The sequence below is a fragment of the Panicum virgatum genome, chromosome 3N, assembly GCF_016808335.1.
Source record: "Panicum virgatum strain AP13 chromosome 3N, P.virgatum_v5, whole genome shotgun sequence".
NCBI classification, from domain to species: Eukaryota; Viridiplantae; Streptophyta; class Magnoliopsida; order Poales; family Poaceae; genus Panicum; species Panicum virgatum.
Genome location: NC_053147.1, coordinates 14,408,146 through 14,422,599, shown reverse-complemented (window position 1 = coordinate 14,422,599; position 14,454 = coordinate 14,408,146). Strand labels below are relative to the sequence as shown.

Below are 14,454 nucleotides of genomic sequence, written 5' to 3'. Positions count from 1 at the left end.
TGCTTCTGGTGCTGCGGCATTCCGGGTGAGTTAGAGGTTTAGAGCGGCCCTTCATTTCAACATGATCTAAAAAAGCAAAAGTTGGAACATAACCTGAAAATGAATGTGCTTGGATAAAACCTCCAAAATAATTCTTTGCAACAGGATACATCTTCTTAAATGACTTCTTAGCATAGAGGAGCATAGTTCCAACATATGAGAACTAAGAAGCTAGCGCTTGAAATCAATTATAGCCTTGCACAATCTTTGACGAGAGCATCAATTATAACCTGAAAAGATGACAACCAAACTAGTTTTTAAACTAAAGGCAGATACACGTGTGAAAAAGAAAGGCAAGATATTGCAATGTGTACTAATGGAATCTTGGTCACCAAAGTTCGAACCCTAAAGAGATTGTGTAAGATAAAAATATCTGCACCAATGCAAAAGTATAGCTTTAAACTTTGGCGTTCGAACATGCATGGAAGGTATAACTGGCGGCAGGACAGCTGTCAAGATGCATTAGAAGAAATTTTTTTAGATAATAGAATTTTCCGGCCTTTATGATTTAACGTACACATCCTTCAATTATTACAATTTTTCAAGCTTCAAAAGCTAGAATAGCAGGAGAACCAAAAAAATTTATTGCAATGATACTTAACTCATATATAATACCATCGGTTGAAAACAAACAAACTTGGGCACTCTTCATGCCACAATTTATGCATCTGTAGTTGCGACTGTAATCTAAAATAGTTGTTTAATAATGGAGATGACCCATCATTAAATTGCACACGATACAAACTAAATAAATTCCTAATTTCATAACCATACAATGTTCGAAACTACAAATAAAGTCTCATATACAAACGACAACCACATGAATAGGTAAAGCACATAAATAGTCCAGCAATAAAAAAAGTCTGTCACACACATAGTCCAATCATATATAGAGTACGTACAAGTATAAATAAAACAAGCTAATCAGAGTCGCCTTCAATCAAAATCTCTCCCCAACCATCATCATCATCTCCATCATCTTTGACTACAGCTTTCCCCTTTCTTACCTCAATTTGGGACACTATGACCTCTACTTCCGCTGCATTCATTGCCTACCACTCGTCATCATTTCCATCATCAGGAACATGGTCATGCTCAGAAACACTCTTCCATTTGTCCTGGGCAGGTAAGTCTCCTACAATTGACTTCATTGCCTCCATTTGAGTACCTCTAACACCCAAAACCTCCGTGCTCGCGGATGACACATCCTTCTCAACGTTGGGCACCTTGTGTGGCAGATCGGCAACTAGGGCCTGCATTGCCTCCATCTGAGCCTCCTGAGCTAAATCCTCCATCTTTTCCATTTCTTCAATCCTCTTGTTAGCCTCCAATTTCTAAAAATATTCTTCCCAAGAACCCTTTGGGTATTTAGCTTCTGTATTAACAGTAAAACCTTTCTTTGCTCTTTCCTCCCTTAACCTCTGCCTCTCCATCTCCTCCTCCTCCTTCTTCTTCTTCTCATAATTTGCCAAAAGCTCCCTATCTGTGAGGGGCCATGGGTACTTGCTTCGGTTCCTCCTCCAATAAACAATGCAATCCTCAAGAGTTGCCTTTTCTGCTGCCTTCTTTCCATACTCACGCCGTAGGTCTTGGAGTACAGTCCCTGACAGAAATGACTCAAGGGGTAAAGTAACTTGGTAATCCTTCCTTGTCTTCAGTTTTCTATTTATAGTGTCTCTAGATTTCCAAGGCTCTTTTGTTCTGCCCAATTGCAACATTAGCTCATACCGGCCTTGGAACCACTCCCAATCACATGTCCTTCCCTCCTGAAAAATTATTAAGAGCCAAACATTCAGAAATGTTAATATACCAAGTACTAGCACAATGACATAATCATAAGGAGTTTCAACTTTGTCGTTAATATACGAACCCAATACTCTCCATAGCTATTGCCACAGTAATATCCGTAGCCAAGCTCAGAATGAACTACACCTTTTGTGGCCAGAATACCACACTTGCATCGAAGACTAGGAGTAGTTGTACATGGCCATGGCTTCTTCCCACTCTCAAATTCTCGCACTTCCTCTTCTGTCGGCCAATGAGATCTAGGACCATAAATATACTCATTGAAGTCACATGCCGGCCATCCATCCTGCATGACACATAACATTAGCGAGCATCTACTCCTGCAAAATTAAAGAATCAATGCTACGCTATATGACACTTACTCTAGTCTTTAGCGAGCATCTAAAAAAGGAAGTGAACTTTGGAGGGACACCAATATTAGGCCTTTGAAGTTTGGCACGAACACCGCAATGACATTTGGGAGGATTATTCACACGATATATAGCAGCTTCTTGCTTCTCTTCCTCTATCATAGGTGGTGGATTTAGTGGGGGAGGGACCCATCGTCTAAACTCATTGTACGCCCACGACTCTGGCCGATAATAAGGGAACAACCGAATTCTAGGATCAATCTTATCCGGACCATCGATCCACTGAAAGAAAAGGCAGTGGCAAGGATTCAATGAATCATTCCACTTGCATATGTAGAATGCTCTACCGGCCGTCTTGGGATGCCTCGATTGCTTCACCTCTGCCAGCTGATTGCCCGGTTCACAACGACAGAATGGAACTGGAAGGGCATGAGGGACTGGGGCATCCTCATCACACTCGGATGGGTATTGTCCACCACCAAACAGCTTGTACCGGGCATCGCTCATTGCCATGTGCACTGCAGATACATAAATTCAATTGCCATGTGAAATAAAAAAAACTTATGGAAACAAAAACAAAATAATTATGGAAACAAAGTATATACTAATTAATCACAATATACCAGCGCTCAAAATATAATATGTACATTCCTAAAACTATGGAATAAAATTACATGTAACTCATATTAACATCCCCACTACTCAATCCTAGAAATCATATTAATCGATGCATGCACGTACTACCTCACGTCCAAATCGAGAGCAGAGTACCATCTAAGTATCATCTAAAATCCTAATCATGATAAAACTATCAACAACACCACCATTTCTCATATCAAGAACCTAACCCTAATAAAAAACCACAAATAACTACTAATGCACACGGTTAAACGATGAGATATTAGGGGCAATACCTTCGGGGAAGGGTGGGGAACGATTCCCCGTACTTTTTCCCCTCAAAAAATCTGATTTTGGGGGGATCTAGGGGGTGGCGGCGGCCGGCGGCGACCCTGGACGCGCTGTGGTCGGGGTGGAGCGAGCGAAGGAAAGGGAGGGTGGGGGAGAAGGTGCCGGCGTCCCAGTACATTGGCCTTGTCGCGCATGCCCTCATGGCGCGACAGAAAGCCACTGTCGCGCCACACTGGCGCGACAGGGAGGGCCACGTCATCGCCGACGCTGCGCAGCGCTGGCTCGGGCTGCCAGCGTGGCCACCCTGTCGCGCCACATGCACTGGCACGACAGAGGCTATCTGTCGCGCCATGTGGGTTGGCGCGACCAAACGGGCTACGCCCTGCAAATAAAAACCAATACGGGTTAAACTTAAAATATTATTAAAAAAAGTTAAAAATAAAAAAAACGTCCCCACGTCCTCGCCGCACTCCATTCCTTCTCGCCGGAACCAAGCTTTGCCATTATGCGCACGCCCGTGGTTCCACACATAGTCACTAAAGTTTCCAAGATGATGGATCGTGGAAAGGGAACAGAACGAAAATGTTCCCGCGTTCCCAAACTTGGGATGTATTTTTACACTGCAGGAACGAAAATGTTCCTGCATTCCCATCCCGGAACGGTGTTCCCGGAACATGGAACGCAGGGGCGTTCCCGTTCCCCCGCTGACTATGGTTCCACACTGGCGAGGGCTACGGCAGCAAGTTCGTTCGCACGGCGGCAGCGCGCATCCTTGCATCAGAGAGCGGACCCGTTGCACTGCCGGAGCGCCGGAGGATCAACATGTGCGCCATGGCATGGCATCGGCAACGAGCTGGTGTACCAGTTCGCGCCGGTGCCCATGCACGCGGACACGGGCCCGAGGCCCTGGCTATTTTTATTAGGGATAAGTCTATTTTACAACCTCGAACTAGTCAAGAAGTCCGTTTTTCAACCTCCTACTACGAAACCGGGTAACCTAGGCCCTCGAACTGACAAAACCGTCCGAATCACCCCTCGAGTACTGTAGCAAGCTGTTTTGAGGGCGGTTTTGCTACAGTAACATTTTCGAATTTCTGCGATTTCACACATCTCTCAATTAAATAAGAAAGAAAGCATAGTTAATATTGTCTAAAAATCATGATATTTTTTTGGGAGGTAGATAAAAAGACAAGGAATTTATTTTGGCTATATGTGATACATTAAACATAATGAAATTTGAATTATAAAATTTTAAAAATGGGTAGAATTCAAAATTTCTTGAATTTTTGGGTTAGCTAAACCTTTGATAAAAATGAAATAAAAATATGATAATTCATAATTTTTTATTTAGTTTAATAAGGTATTTTTTATTGGCCCAAGTTTTTATGAAAGTTTTTGAATTCCTTCGCAATGCTCAAATTTGAATCAAATTTGATTCCTCAAATTTTAATTTATGAATTTTCTATAGAACTTGGGCCAATAAAAAGTACCTAACTAAAATAAATAAAAAATTATGAATTATCATATTTTTAATGCATTTTTATCATAGGTTTAGCTGACCTAAAAATTCAAGGAATTTTGAATTCTACCTATTTTTAAAATTTTATAATTCAAATTCCTTTATGTCTATTGTAGCACATCTAGCCAAAATAGATTCCTTGTCTTTTGATCTACCTTCCAAAAAATATCATGATTTTTAGACAATATTAACTATGCTTTCTTTATTATTTAATTGAGAGAGGTGCGAAATTCCAGAAATTTGGAAATTTCAAACGGTTTCGTTAGTTGGAGGTGTAGGATGTCCGGTTTCGTAGTTCAAGGGCCAAAATCGGACTATCGTGATAGTTCAGGATTGAAAAACAGACTTTTCCCTTTTTATTAATGCAGCTTTGGTGGCTGGCAAACATATTATTTTTTCGATCCTCAAGCAAATTAACTTGAGCATAATTGGCTAAACTAATTGATGCTCTTACAACTGAAGATTAGTTGGCACCGAAAATAATGAACTAAACTAATTGATTGTACTGTTACAACTGAAGATTTACAAGTTCACAACAGCAGGAACAGCTTAAAGTAGTTTCTACAAGTGGAGGGCCATTCCTGATAGAGATGCTCTACAGCTGAACTTCTGAAGATGATGGTGGGCATGAACTCTGAGCTGGCCTTTTCTGAGTAATTGGAACAAGGCTTTCCGTGTAAGAAATAACGTCGTACCAGCACACAATTTCCCATGCACGCCCCAAGGTGTCTTCGCCGGGCCCAAGGTATCTTAGATCATTCACATCAAATATTTCATCTTCTCTTATCCCGCGACCTGTTAAATCATTACGGAAGAGCCAATTACCATACCGGAAAAGAATCCCATCGCCAGCGAGCGAGGCCTTGCTGCTAAGAGAGGCCACTGGGAAGCACTCGTCTAGGCCATTGATCACGCAACGGCAATCCCGTTTTGGATTCAGAACATCTCTTGTCATCCAGATCACAACTTGTCGCGAATGCTCGGAAAGGTAAGAAACGGACAGCTCGCCGTCAAGCTCATTCACATGGATATCGTGGTCTTCCAGCGTAGGGTCCATGTTGGAAGGAAAGGGAGTGACACCAAAAGTTTCATCCTGAAGGCTGAAACGGAGTAAGCCTCGCCCTTGCGGGGGCTGACGCTGGTTGTTCTTGTTGATGAAATAGAAAAGATGCCCCTCATAGTGCTTGCCGGTCTGCGCCCTAAACACAGGGTAGGGTGGATCTGCCGAGGTTTCCCTCCAGGAGCCATCTCCAGCGCCGATGGTGAAGACCTCCATCCCCATTGCAAGGACCATTCCCGTCGGATCATAGCCACTACTAGTCTACTGCATCGATAGAAAGAGCGTGCAACCTTATATCTGCCGGTGGAAGGATCCAAGCCAAAGCCAACCGGAAGGCACCACTTATCATGCGGCAGCCTGTTGCGCCGGCTCTACGGCAGCGCGATGGCATCCTTCATGGCCGGGTTGAAGACGTAGGTCTTGGTGTTGGTGGGGAGCAACACCAGGCCGTCGCAGTGAGCCAGCTCGGACACCGGCCCGAATTCACCGGCCGGGAAGTGCCTCCTATAGAGGAGGCTTGCCGTGCTGCTGCTTCCTCGTCGTAAATTCCACCGGTAGAAGCGGACGTTGGTCGAGAAAGGCTTCGCAAAAGAGTCCTCTATCGTGCCGGGCTCCAGCAAGACCTGGGGGGTGATGAGGAACGAGGTCGGGTCCTGCTGCTGTTTCTGCTGAGGGATGCCACAGGCAGCCGGATTAAGGCTATGTTTGGAACCCCTATCACATCAAAAAGAATCTTACTATTTTATAGTATTAAATAAAATCTATTTATAAATGTTTTTTTGACATCTGAATGCTTTTTCGCGAGACGAATCTAATGAGCCTAATTAATTCATAATTTGCTACATTGATGCTACAGTAACCATCGGCTAATCATAGATTAATATACCTCATTACATTCGTCTCGCAATTTAGCCCCAGAGTTATGCAGTTAGTTTTATAATTAACTTTTATTTAATACTTCTAAATACTAAAAAGTCCCTGGAACCAAACAACCCATCTCCAAGACAATCTCATCCAACAGCTCGGAGACAGTCTGCTGCTGAACCCTCTTCCTCTTTCTCCTGTTGGCAGTCTTCAATCCCATGGCGCAAGTGCGTGCTTGCACAAAGAAATTAGTAACAAAGACTTATTAGGTAGGCTGATGATTTTGTTGGTGATATGCTCGAGAGCCCATCATCACAATACGATTTAAAGACCCAAGAGGATATTGATCCAAGAGGAATTAGGATTACTAATGGGCCTATGAGATAGAAGCCCATTAGTACGCCCTATATATACGAGGGAGGGGCTAGGGGGCGAGACCCTGTGAGCCGCGCCACCTCCTAGCCGCCGCCCCTCCCTCTCTCTCGGCCGCCGCCCATGCCGTGCGTGCGGTGCTAACACACCGACGCCCGGCGTTTCATCCCCGTACGTGTGGACTCCGTGGAGACGCTGCTGCGACTGCTGCGCTGATCGGCTGCTGGGATCAAGTACGAGGAGCTCGGTTTGTGGGACGTGATCGACTACTTCCTCTACATCGACGCGCGACTTCTTCCGCTGCGCTGCGCGTGTAGTGGTAACGATCTATGATCTTCTACTCGCAAGTATTTTGGGTATATGTGATAGTGATGCTAGCGTAGCCTATCCGTTTACCTATCTGTAGACGATGCAGTACACGGGATTGGCTACCCTAACTTATACGTGCGATGGACTCTCGATGGATGATGACTCGACTAATGGGACTCTGTTCGGAGTCCTTCGTAGACACGGAATACACGCCCTAAAAACTTGAGAAAAGAATCCGTGATACCTGCCCGATATGTGTGACTATGACTCCGTGCTTGGCTGACTTACCGTAATCGGGTGCCTGGCCATTTTATCCACTCTCCACCGTCAGCTGTCGCCGGGATCTGGCCGCGACGACGGCGCCGTCTGCCAAGCCAAGTGCAATCGGATGCGTGGCAGGGCCAGGGAACACTCTACCAAGTTTCTGCAAGGAGCCACGCCGGCGGTAAGGAGCCGCCGTGCCAACCTGCGCCCAGATGATCTAGATTTCTTTTTTCTTTTCCCCTGGGGAAATGAATGGCGGTCGCCTCCGGGCTCCGGCAACCGTAACCCTTGGTACTGTTTGCGTTGGTATAGATAGGGGTGGTAAAGGGTCCAATATTTTGAACTAGAAAATCAAAAGATCGGACTTTAATTTTATATAATTTTGAACTAAAAATTTAAAAAATCTTATTGAATTGTAAAGAGACCATTATGACCATTATCCATTACTACTCCTACGTATAGGCCGCTCTGCTTGTGCCTGGGGCCGCCCGCAAGCCCAACACCACGCATGTACTTCCTGGTCAGCCCACCTCATACTCAGCCGGCCAGTCCGCGACTCCGCGTCGTGTGCGTGTGGTGCACGCCTTCGATTTTCCCTGGGCCCTGAAAGCCTAATAAAACTTAATAGTCAAAGAAAAGCCTAATAAAACGCCCCCAGCCCATGCCGACTGAAAGGGTCCTCGTCCTCGTCGCCATCTCCGGTTTTCCCCCAGTACCCTAACCCTAGCCGCCCGAGACGGAGTCTCCCCTCTCCGGACCGCGACCCGGCGCCCTCTCCTCCGCCATCGAGCCGGCCGCCGGCCGATCCAGATGAACACGCCGCCGTCCAGATCCAGGTATGCTCTGGCCGCATCTACGCCACTACCCCTTCTGCCCCGTGAGTTTATTCCCCTTTTGCTGGTTACGATGCCGTAGCCTGATTGCGGTGATTGCTCGCTTATTCCGCCGCAGAATCTGCTCCCTGATGCGTTCCCCTGAGTCCTAGTGATGATTTGTTCCCCGAAAGCCGGAACAATCCATCTAGTTCGTCCCGAATTGGTTAGGGTTGTTGATCCGGATTGGTTAATAGGGATTAGATTGGGTTTATCTGGCGGGATTGTTGGGGGTTCATCTGAAACCCCCGTGGCCCACGATAAATCCGCTGCTGACAGGGAACAAATTGATGCCGCGTGCTATTCGTCGACTAAGATGCCAGGTGCTTTACTGGATTTGGGGCTGTTAATTTCGTGAACCCTCTTAGCAAGCCGTGGGAAATGCTTTACGGGATTTTGGGATGTTAATTTCGTGCACCCTCTTAGCAACCGTGGGAAATTATTGGGCACTGAAATAGTCCAGTGCGATTCTGTGCCGAATAAGTTTTCTGTGTGCTGTTGATTATGTTAGCTATATTTGATTTGATTCCTTTACAATATGAATCGGGATAGGGTGGTTCTTTAATAATTTTGCCCCTGTTGTGACTCTGTGCTAGGTTGTGGTATCTGAAATAGATTTGTCCTTAAATCTAAATTCTAACTATCCTGTCCAATTGTCATCAAACACACGATATCAACTTCTAGAGAATTCAGCTTTGTTCCATCAAATTTCTTCGAGGGGATATATTTCACCTCTTTGTTAATGTAAACTGAAAATTTTGTCCATGTGGTCTTGTGTACTGTATGTAAAGCAATCAAATATGGTCATAGGAAATTTAGCCTGAGTCATAATTATAGCTCCAGTGCAACAAGCCATTAAAATGTTCAGAGAAATTCCGGTCATAGCCATAAATTGCTTGACGTTTACTTTATTTGTGTTTTGGCTAAAATTTTCTTGTTTATTACATGTTATCCTTGCTGTCTGCTCTATTTCCTGCATTTTTAAATAGATGACGTTTAGGACAATGTAAATGTCATATATTTAAAAATGGAGGAAGTATTTCCTTTCTACACAGTTATCTTTATATTCGGGTTATTATTTGATGAAATCGGGATTGAGAGATGGGGGGTTATTCTCCTTTTCTTTTCTCTTTTTGGGACTCTCGATTATCTGAAGGGCAATGATGGGAGGCTGGGGGGTTTCGGATGGGTACGAGGGATCAAAGAGGCCACGAATGATGATGGAATCGAATCCCTACTTCGCAGTGAACGCAGGGAGTCCATTGGATGTCTCAAAGAGGGCCAGGATGATGGAACCAGGCCCTCCCTATTTTGGGGCTATGGGCAGCAACGCTGGTGGTGCCAGCGGTGGCTTCTACCAGCCCTTCAACAGCAACTTAGCTGGTGCGGGGGTTAGCACTGGCATCCAAAACTTTCCAGGTGTCCGGCTGCGAGGACTCCCTTTTGATTGCAATGAAGTTGACATCTGCAAGTTCTTTGCGGGGCTGGAAATTCTGGATTGCCTCCTGGTTAACAAGAATGGCCGCTTTACTGGTGAGGCTTTTGTGGTATTCACGGGATCCATGCCAGCAGAATTTGCACTGCATCGCAACAGGCAGAACATGGGCCGGAGATATGTTGAGGTGTTCAGATGCAAGAAGCAGGAGTACTACTGTGCAATAGCCAACGAAGTGAACCAAGGTGGGTGCTTCGAGCCTGAGTACCGCCGCTCCCCACCACCTCCAAGGCCGAAGAAGCCGGCTGAAGACAAAGGCAGCATGGAGTACACTGAGGTGCTGAAGCTACGTGGGCTTCCCTACTCTGCCACCACCGAGGACATCATCAAGTTCTTCCTGGAATATGAGCTGACAGAGGAGAATGTGCATATTGCGTACCGCTCTGATGGGAAGGCTACCGGTGAAGCCTTTGTAGAGTTTCCCACAGCTGAAGTTGCAAAGACGGCTATGTGCAAGGATAAGATGACCATCGGGACAAGATATGTGGAGCTGTTCCCATCAACCCCAGAGGAGGCCAGCAGGGCGAAATCTCGAGGCAGGCAATGAAGAAATTACTTTGGTGGATGCTCTCTGGTTGTATCAGCAGTTGTGTTTGAGTTGAGCTTTCACTCTGAATGCTTACTGTGTCGCCGTTAGGTTGTGCTAGTCAGTTTCGTCATGTTACTACTGCTTGTGCGGTGACTTATTTTATGTGAACCAAAATGTAACTGTCATCCTCTGTTGGTTGCACTTGTATGGCATAAATCATTCATGGATTTTGCTTCGTTTGAGTTCTATACATGTCCTGTTTCTCTTGTTGATGCTGGGGATTGGATGGAATTCGGTTGTCGCCTTTAAATTGTTTGATGAGCTTACCATGCCACCATAAGCTGGTGGTGATTTTGCTGCTGCTGCTGCATTGTATGAGAACGAGGTTAGATCAGATACTACATGCTAGGCTTATAAGACTTTCGAGTACTAGCAATGTCATGCTGCTTCGGCGAAAGAAAAAGGGTGGAAAATGATACGTGTTGCTGCTTCGGCGCCAGTTCCAGGATTCACCCAGACGGTAACGTCCGTATGTTCTCGAGTCCACAGATAAATTTTGAATTCGCTTGCCTTCACATCTTTTAACTCCTAATTTGCTAGCCTTTCAAGGACGATTCGGAGATTTCTTCTCCTTTTCTTTTCGATTTATTTTACAGGTTAGGGGAATGGACAAATTTGCCCCTGACATTATCCTCTTCATCTCTTCCCAATCGCTGGCGTGACGCCCTCTCACTCGCCTCACTCCGGCTGACCTCCTCCGCCGTCCCTCTTCGACCTCCAGCACTCGCTCCATGGCAAGATCCGCGGCCGACAAGATCGGCGCTGCCGCATAACCAAGTGGTAGGAGCCGGCGTGCGCTCCTGACCCGCGCCTCGTCCTCAGCGTCCTCCTCGGACTCCGGCAGGAACCCGTGCACGGCGCGCGCCGTGGTGCCAGCGCAGCTCTTCCCGGCCATCGCGGCGCGGTGGCAGCAGAGAGCCTGCGCGTGAGAGGAGAAGCTAGCCATGGCGGCGGAACTGGCGGGGGCAGGGTCGAGCACTCGAGCTCCTGGCGGCCGCGCGGCTGGAGGAGGATGACGACATCAAAGAGGATGGAATCCAATTGGTTACGGGTAACATGGTTCGCTCAGACAAAGAAAAAACAAGAGAAATCGAGAAAAGAAGAAGAAATCTTCCAAATTAAAAAGAATTTTGCGGTTATATTTTGAAAAACTTGCGAATCAAGGGTTAAAAGACGTTCATACGGCTCTCTTCAGCAGTGCTGGGTAAAACCAACGGACGAAATTTTCTATCGGCTGCACGGCCGGCTTAGTTGAAAAAAAGCTGCCCACAGTTGCATGATTCTTGCACAGGGATGGGCTGCATGATTATTTTTTGAAGGAATAAATGTACTGATGTTCTGTCTGTTCCTCTTGTTGCCATTCAGGCTTGAGCATTGCTTTTCTCATAGCCAGCCTGTATATAGGGGGCCGTTTAAATGTGGAAGAACTAAGAGCAAATATTATAACTAGTTGTATTGGGGTGGAGAAGAAAGAAAAAGAGAGAGGGAGGAGGAATATGCTGTAAGCTCAGACTTCGACATAATCAAAAAATTAATACTTCAAATTAATAAGATTTTTTTCCAAAAATTTTGTCAAAATAATCTAAACACACCCTAACTACTTTTGTGCAAAACTGTGTTGGGTACAACGACTCTTGTCCGACCCCATCCGCACTGAACACACACTGACAATCTTTTTTTCAAGAAAAGCTCACTGGCAATCTGATATCCCAATCCCAACCGGACTAGCTTGGGTCAGCTTCAGCAACCCCATCCCATGGCTGCTCCACCGCTCCCTGCCCTCGTCCTCCTCCTCGTCGCCATCCCACTCTCAGCCGCGGCAGTGGTATTCCCCACGGAAGCCCTGCCGACGAAATCGGGCTACCTCCCAATCTCGCCCGCCAACGCCTCGCTCTTCTTCGCCTTCTACGAGGCCACCCAACCGCTAGCCGCGCCGGCCTCCACGCCGCTCCTCCTCTGGCTGCAGGGCGGGCCTGGCTGCTCCGGCCTCATCGGCAACTTCTTCGAGCTCGGCCCCTACTTCGTCAGCCCCGACACCGTCTCCCTCTCGCGCAACCCCTTCGCGTGGAACCGCCGCTTCGGGCTCCTCTTCATCGACAGCCCGCTCGGCACGGGCTTCAGCACCGCGCTGTCCCCCGCCGACATCCCCACCAACCAGTCCGTCGTCGCCGCGCACATCCTTGCCGCGCTGCAGTCGTTCCTCGCCCTGGAGCCCAGCTTCCGCGCGCGGCCGTTCTTCATCACCGGCGAGAGCTACGCCGGCAAGTACGTCCCCGCGGCGGGGGCGCACATCCTGGACGTGAACCCGACGCTGCCGGAGGCGCTTCGGGTCAACCTCCGCGGCGTGGCCATCGGCAACGGGCTCACGCACCCCGTCGCGCAGGTGGCCACGCACGCGGACGCGGCCTACTTCTCGGGCCTCATCAACGCGCGGCAGAAGCGGGAGCTGGAGGCGCTGCAGGCGGAGGCGGTGGCGCTGACGCGCGCGGAGCGGTGGCGCGAGGCGGCGGACGCGCGGGGCCGGGTGCTGTCGCGGCTGCAGAACATGACCGGCCTGGCCACGCTGTACGACGCGGCGAAGCAGCGGCCGTACCGGACGGACCCCGTGGGCGCGTTCCTGAACCGGCCGGAGGCCAAGGCGGCGCTGGGCGCGCGCGGGGACGCGGCGTGGGAGGAGTGCAGCGACGCGGTGGGCGCGGCGATGCACGCGGACGTGATGAGGAGCGTGGTGCCGCAGGTGGAGTCGCTGCTGCGGCGCACGCGCGTGCTGCTGTACCAGGGCATCCGCGACCTCAGGGACGGCGTCGTGTCCACGGAGGCGTGGCTCGGCGAGGTGCGCTGGGACGGGCTGGCCGCCTTCCTCGACGCCGACCGCGCCGTGTGGCGGACGCGCGACGGGGACCTCGCGGGGTACGTGCAGCGCTCCGGCGCGCTCTCGCACGTGGTGGTGTACGGGGCCGGGCACCTGGTGCCGGCGGACAACGGCCGCGCCGCGCAGGAGATGATCGAGGACTGGGTGCTGCAGCGGGGGCCGTTCGGGCGCCGCGGTTGCGTCGTGGCGGCGGCATGAGGAGCGCCACCTGATGCCTGCCCGCGCGAACGAGTTTGTCGCAGGCTCGCAGCTCACGACTATGCACCAATGATGATATTTGTATCACTGAGTAATAATGCTAATTGGAATAGAAAATATACTTTCTGATTGAAAAATAAACTTTTGAATCAAGCGCTCTCCCTGATACTGAAATCAGCTTGAACCTAGCTGCCTCTACACGCAAAGCTTCGAATCAGAAAAGAAAGCCTCGAGTTTCAAGTGTGGGAATTTGGCACAATAGTCAGTCCATTTTCAAGTGATCAAACCACAACTAGTACCAGTGGGGAACTGGCATTACTACCTCTTCCATCTCTAGTTAAGCTCTCGGTTGGAGTATTCTCTTCCCCTCGCCTTATCCCTTGCTACAGTACTATTAGGATCCATTGTGCTTACCATTATTATAAGTTTAAATAGTTTTAAATATTCTTATTTGAGTAAATTGCACCCGTCATACAACAACTTGGCAGGTGGGTACAAATTAGTCCAACAACTTATAAAGTGCTCAATTTAGTACAATAACTTGATAGCTGGGTGCAGATTGATCCAACAACTTAGAAAATGCTTAATTTAGTACAATAACTTGGTAAATTGGTGCATTCACAATCCAAACATTACGCGACAATATATTTGCTAATGTCATGTCACAATAAAGAGTATATTCATGTTGAAATGTACTATTTGACCGTAGATTTTTGTGTCGCAATGGACACCAATAATTTTATTCTCAGAATAAATTAATTATGTTTTTATTTAAAATAATATATTATTTAACCACTATTACAACAATAACATATTAAGCAAAGTAGATGAACATCAATAATTCTTAAATTTTATAAATAGAAATTATTGATGGTGATCCGGTTGTTGCTTTTCAATTATGTATAATTTTTTATTAGTTCAAATGCAAACAAATTT

The 14,454-nt window shown here is 47.5% G+C and overlaps 2 protein-coding genes across 3 annotated transcripts; both read left to right on the top strand.

Annotated features, from left to right (window-relative positions):
- The first annotated feature begins 8,119 nt into the window (after positions 1-8,119).
- LOC120664501 (G-rich sequence factor 1-like) lies at positions 8,120-10,658 on the top strand. 2 transcript variants are annotated; one of them, XM_039943758.1, is made up of 2 exons: positions 8,120-8,328; positions 9,610-10,658. In XM_039943758.1, the coding sequence occupies exon 2, from the start codon at positions 9,651-9,653 to the stop codon at positions 10,404-10,406; it is 756 nt and encodes a 251-aa protein (XP_039799692.1). In that variant the 5' UTR covers positions 8,120-8,328; positions 9,610-9,650; the 3' UTR covers positions 10,407-10,658. The 2 variants fall into 2 exon arrangements, with proteins under 2 accessions (XP_039799692.1, XP_039799691.1); XM_039943757.1 differs by having other exon boundaries at positions 8,137-8,328; positions 9,521-10,658.
- A 1,400-nt stretch (positions 10,659-12,058) lies between these two features.
- LOC120664500 (serine carboxypeptidase-like 50) lies at positions 12,059-13,671 on the top strand. Its single transcript, XM_039943756.1, has one exon. The coding sequence runs from the start codon at positions 12,205-12,207 to the stop codon at positions 13,516-13,518; it is 1,314 nt and encodes a 437-aa protein (XP_039799690.1). The 5' UTR covers positions 12,059-12,204; the 3' UTR covers positions 13,519-13,671.
- The last annotated feature ends 783 nt before the right edge of the window (positions 13,672-14,454 follow it).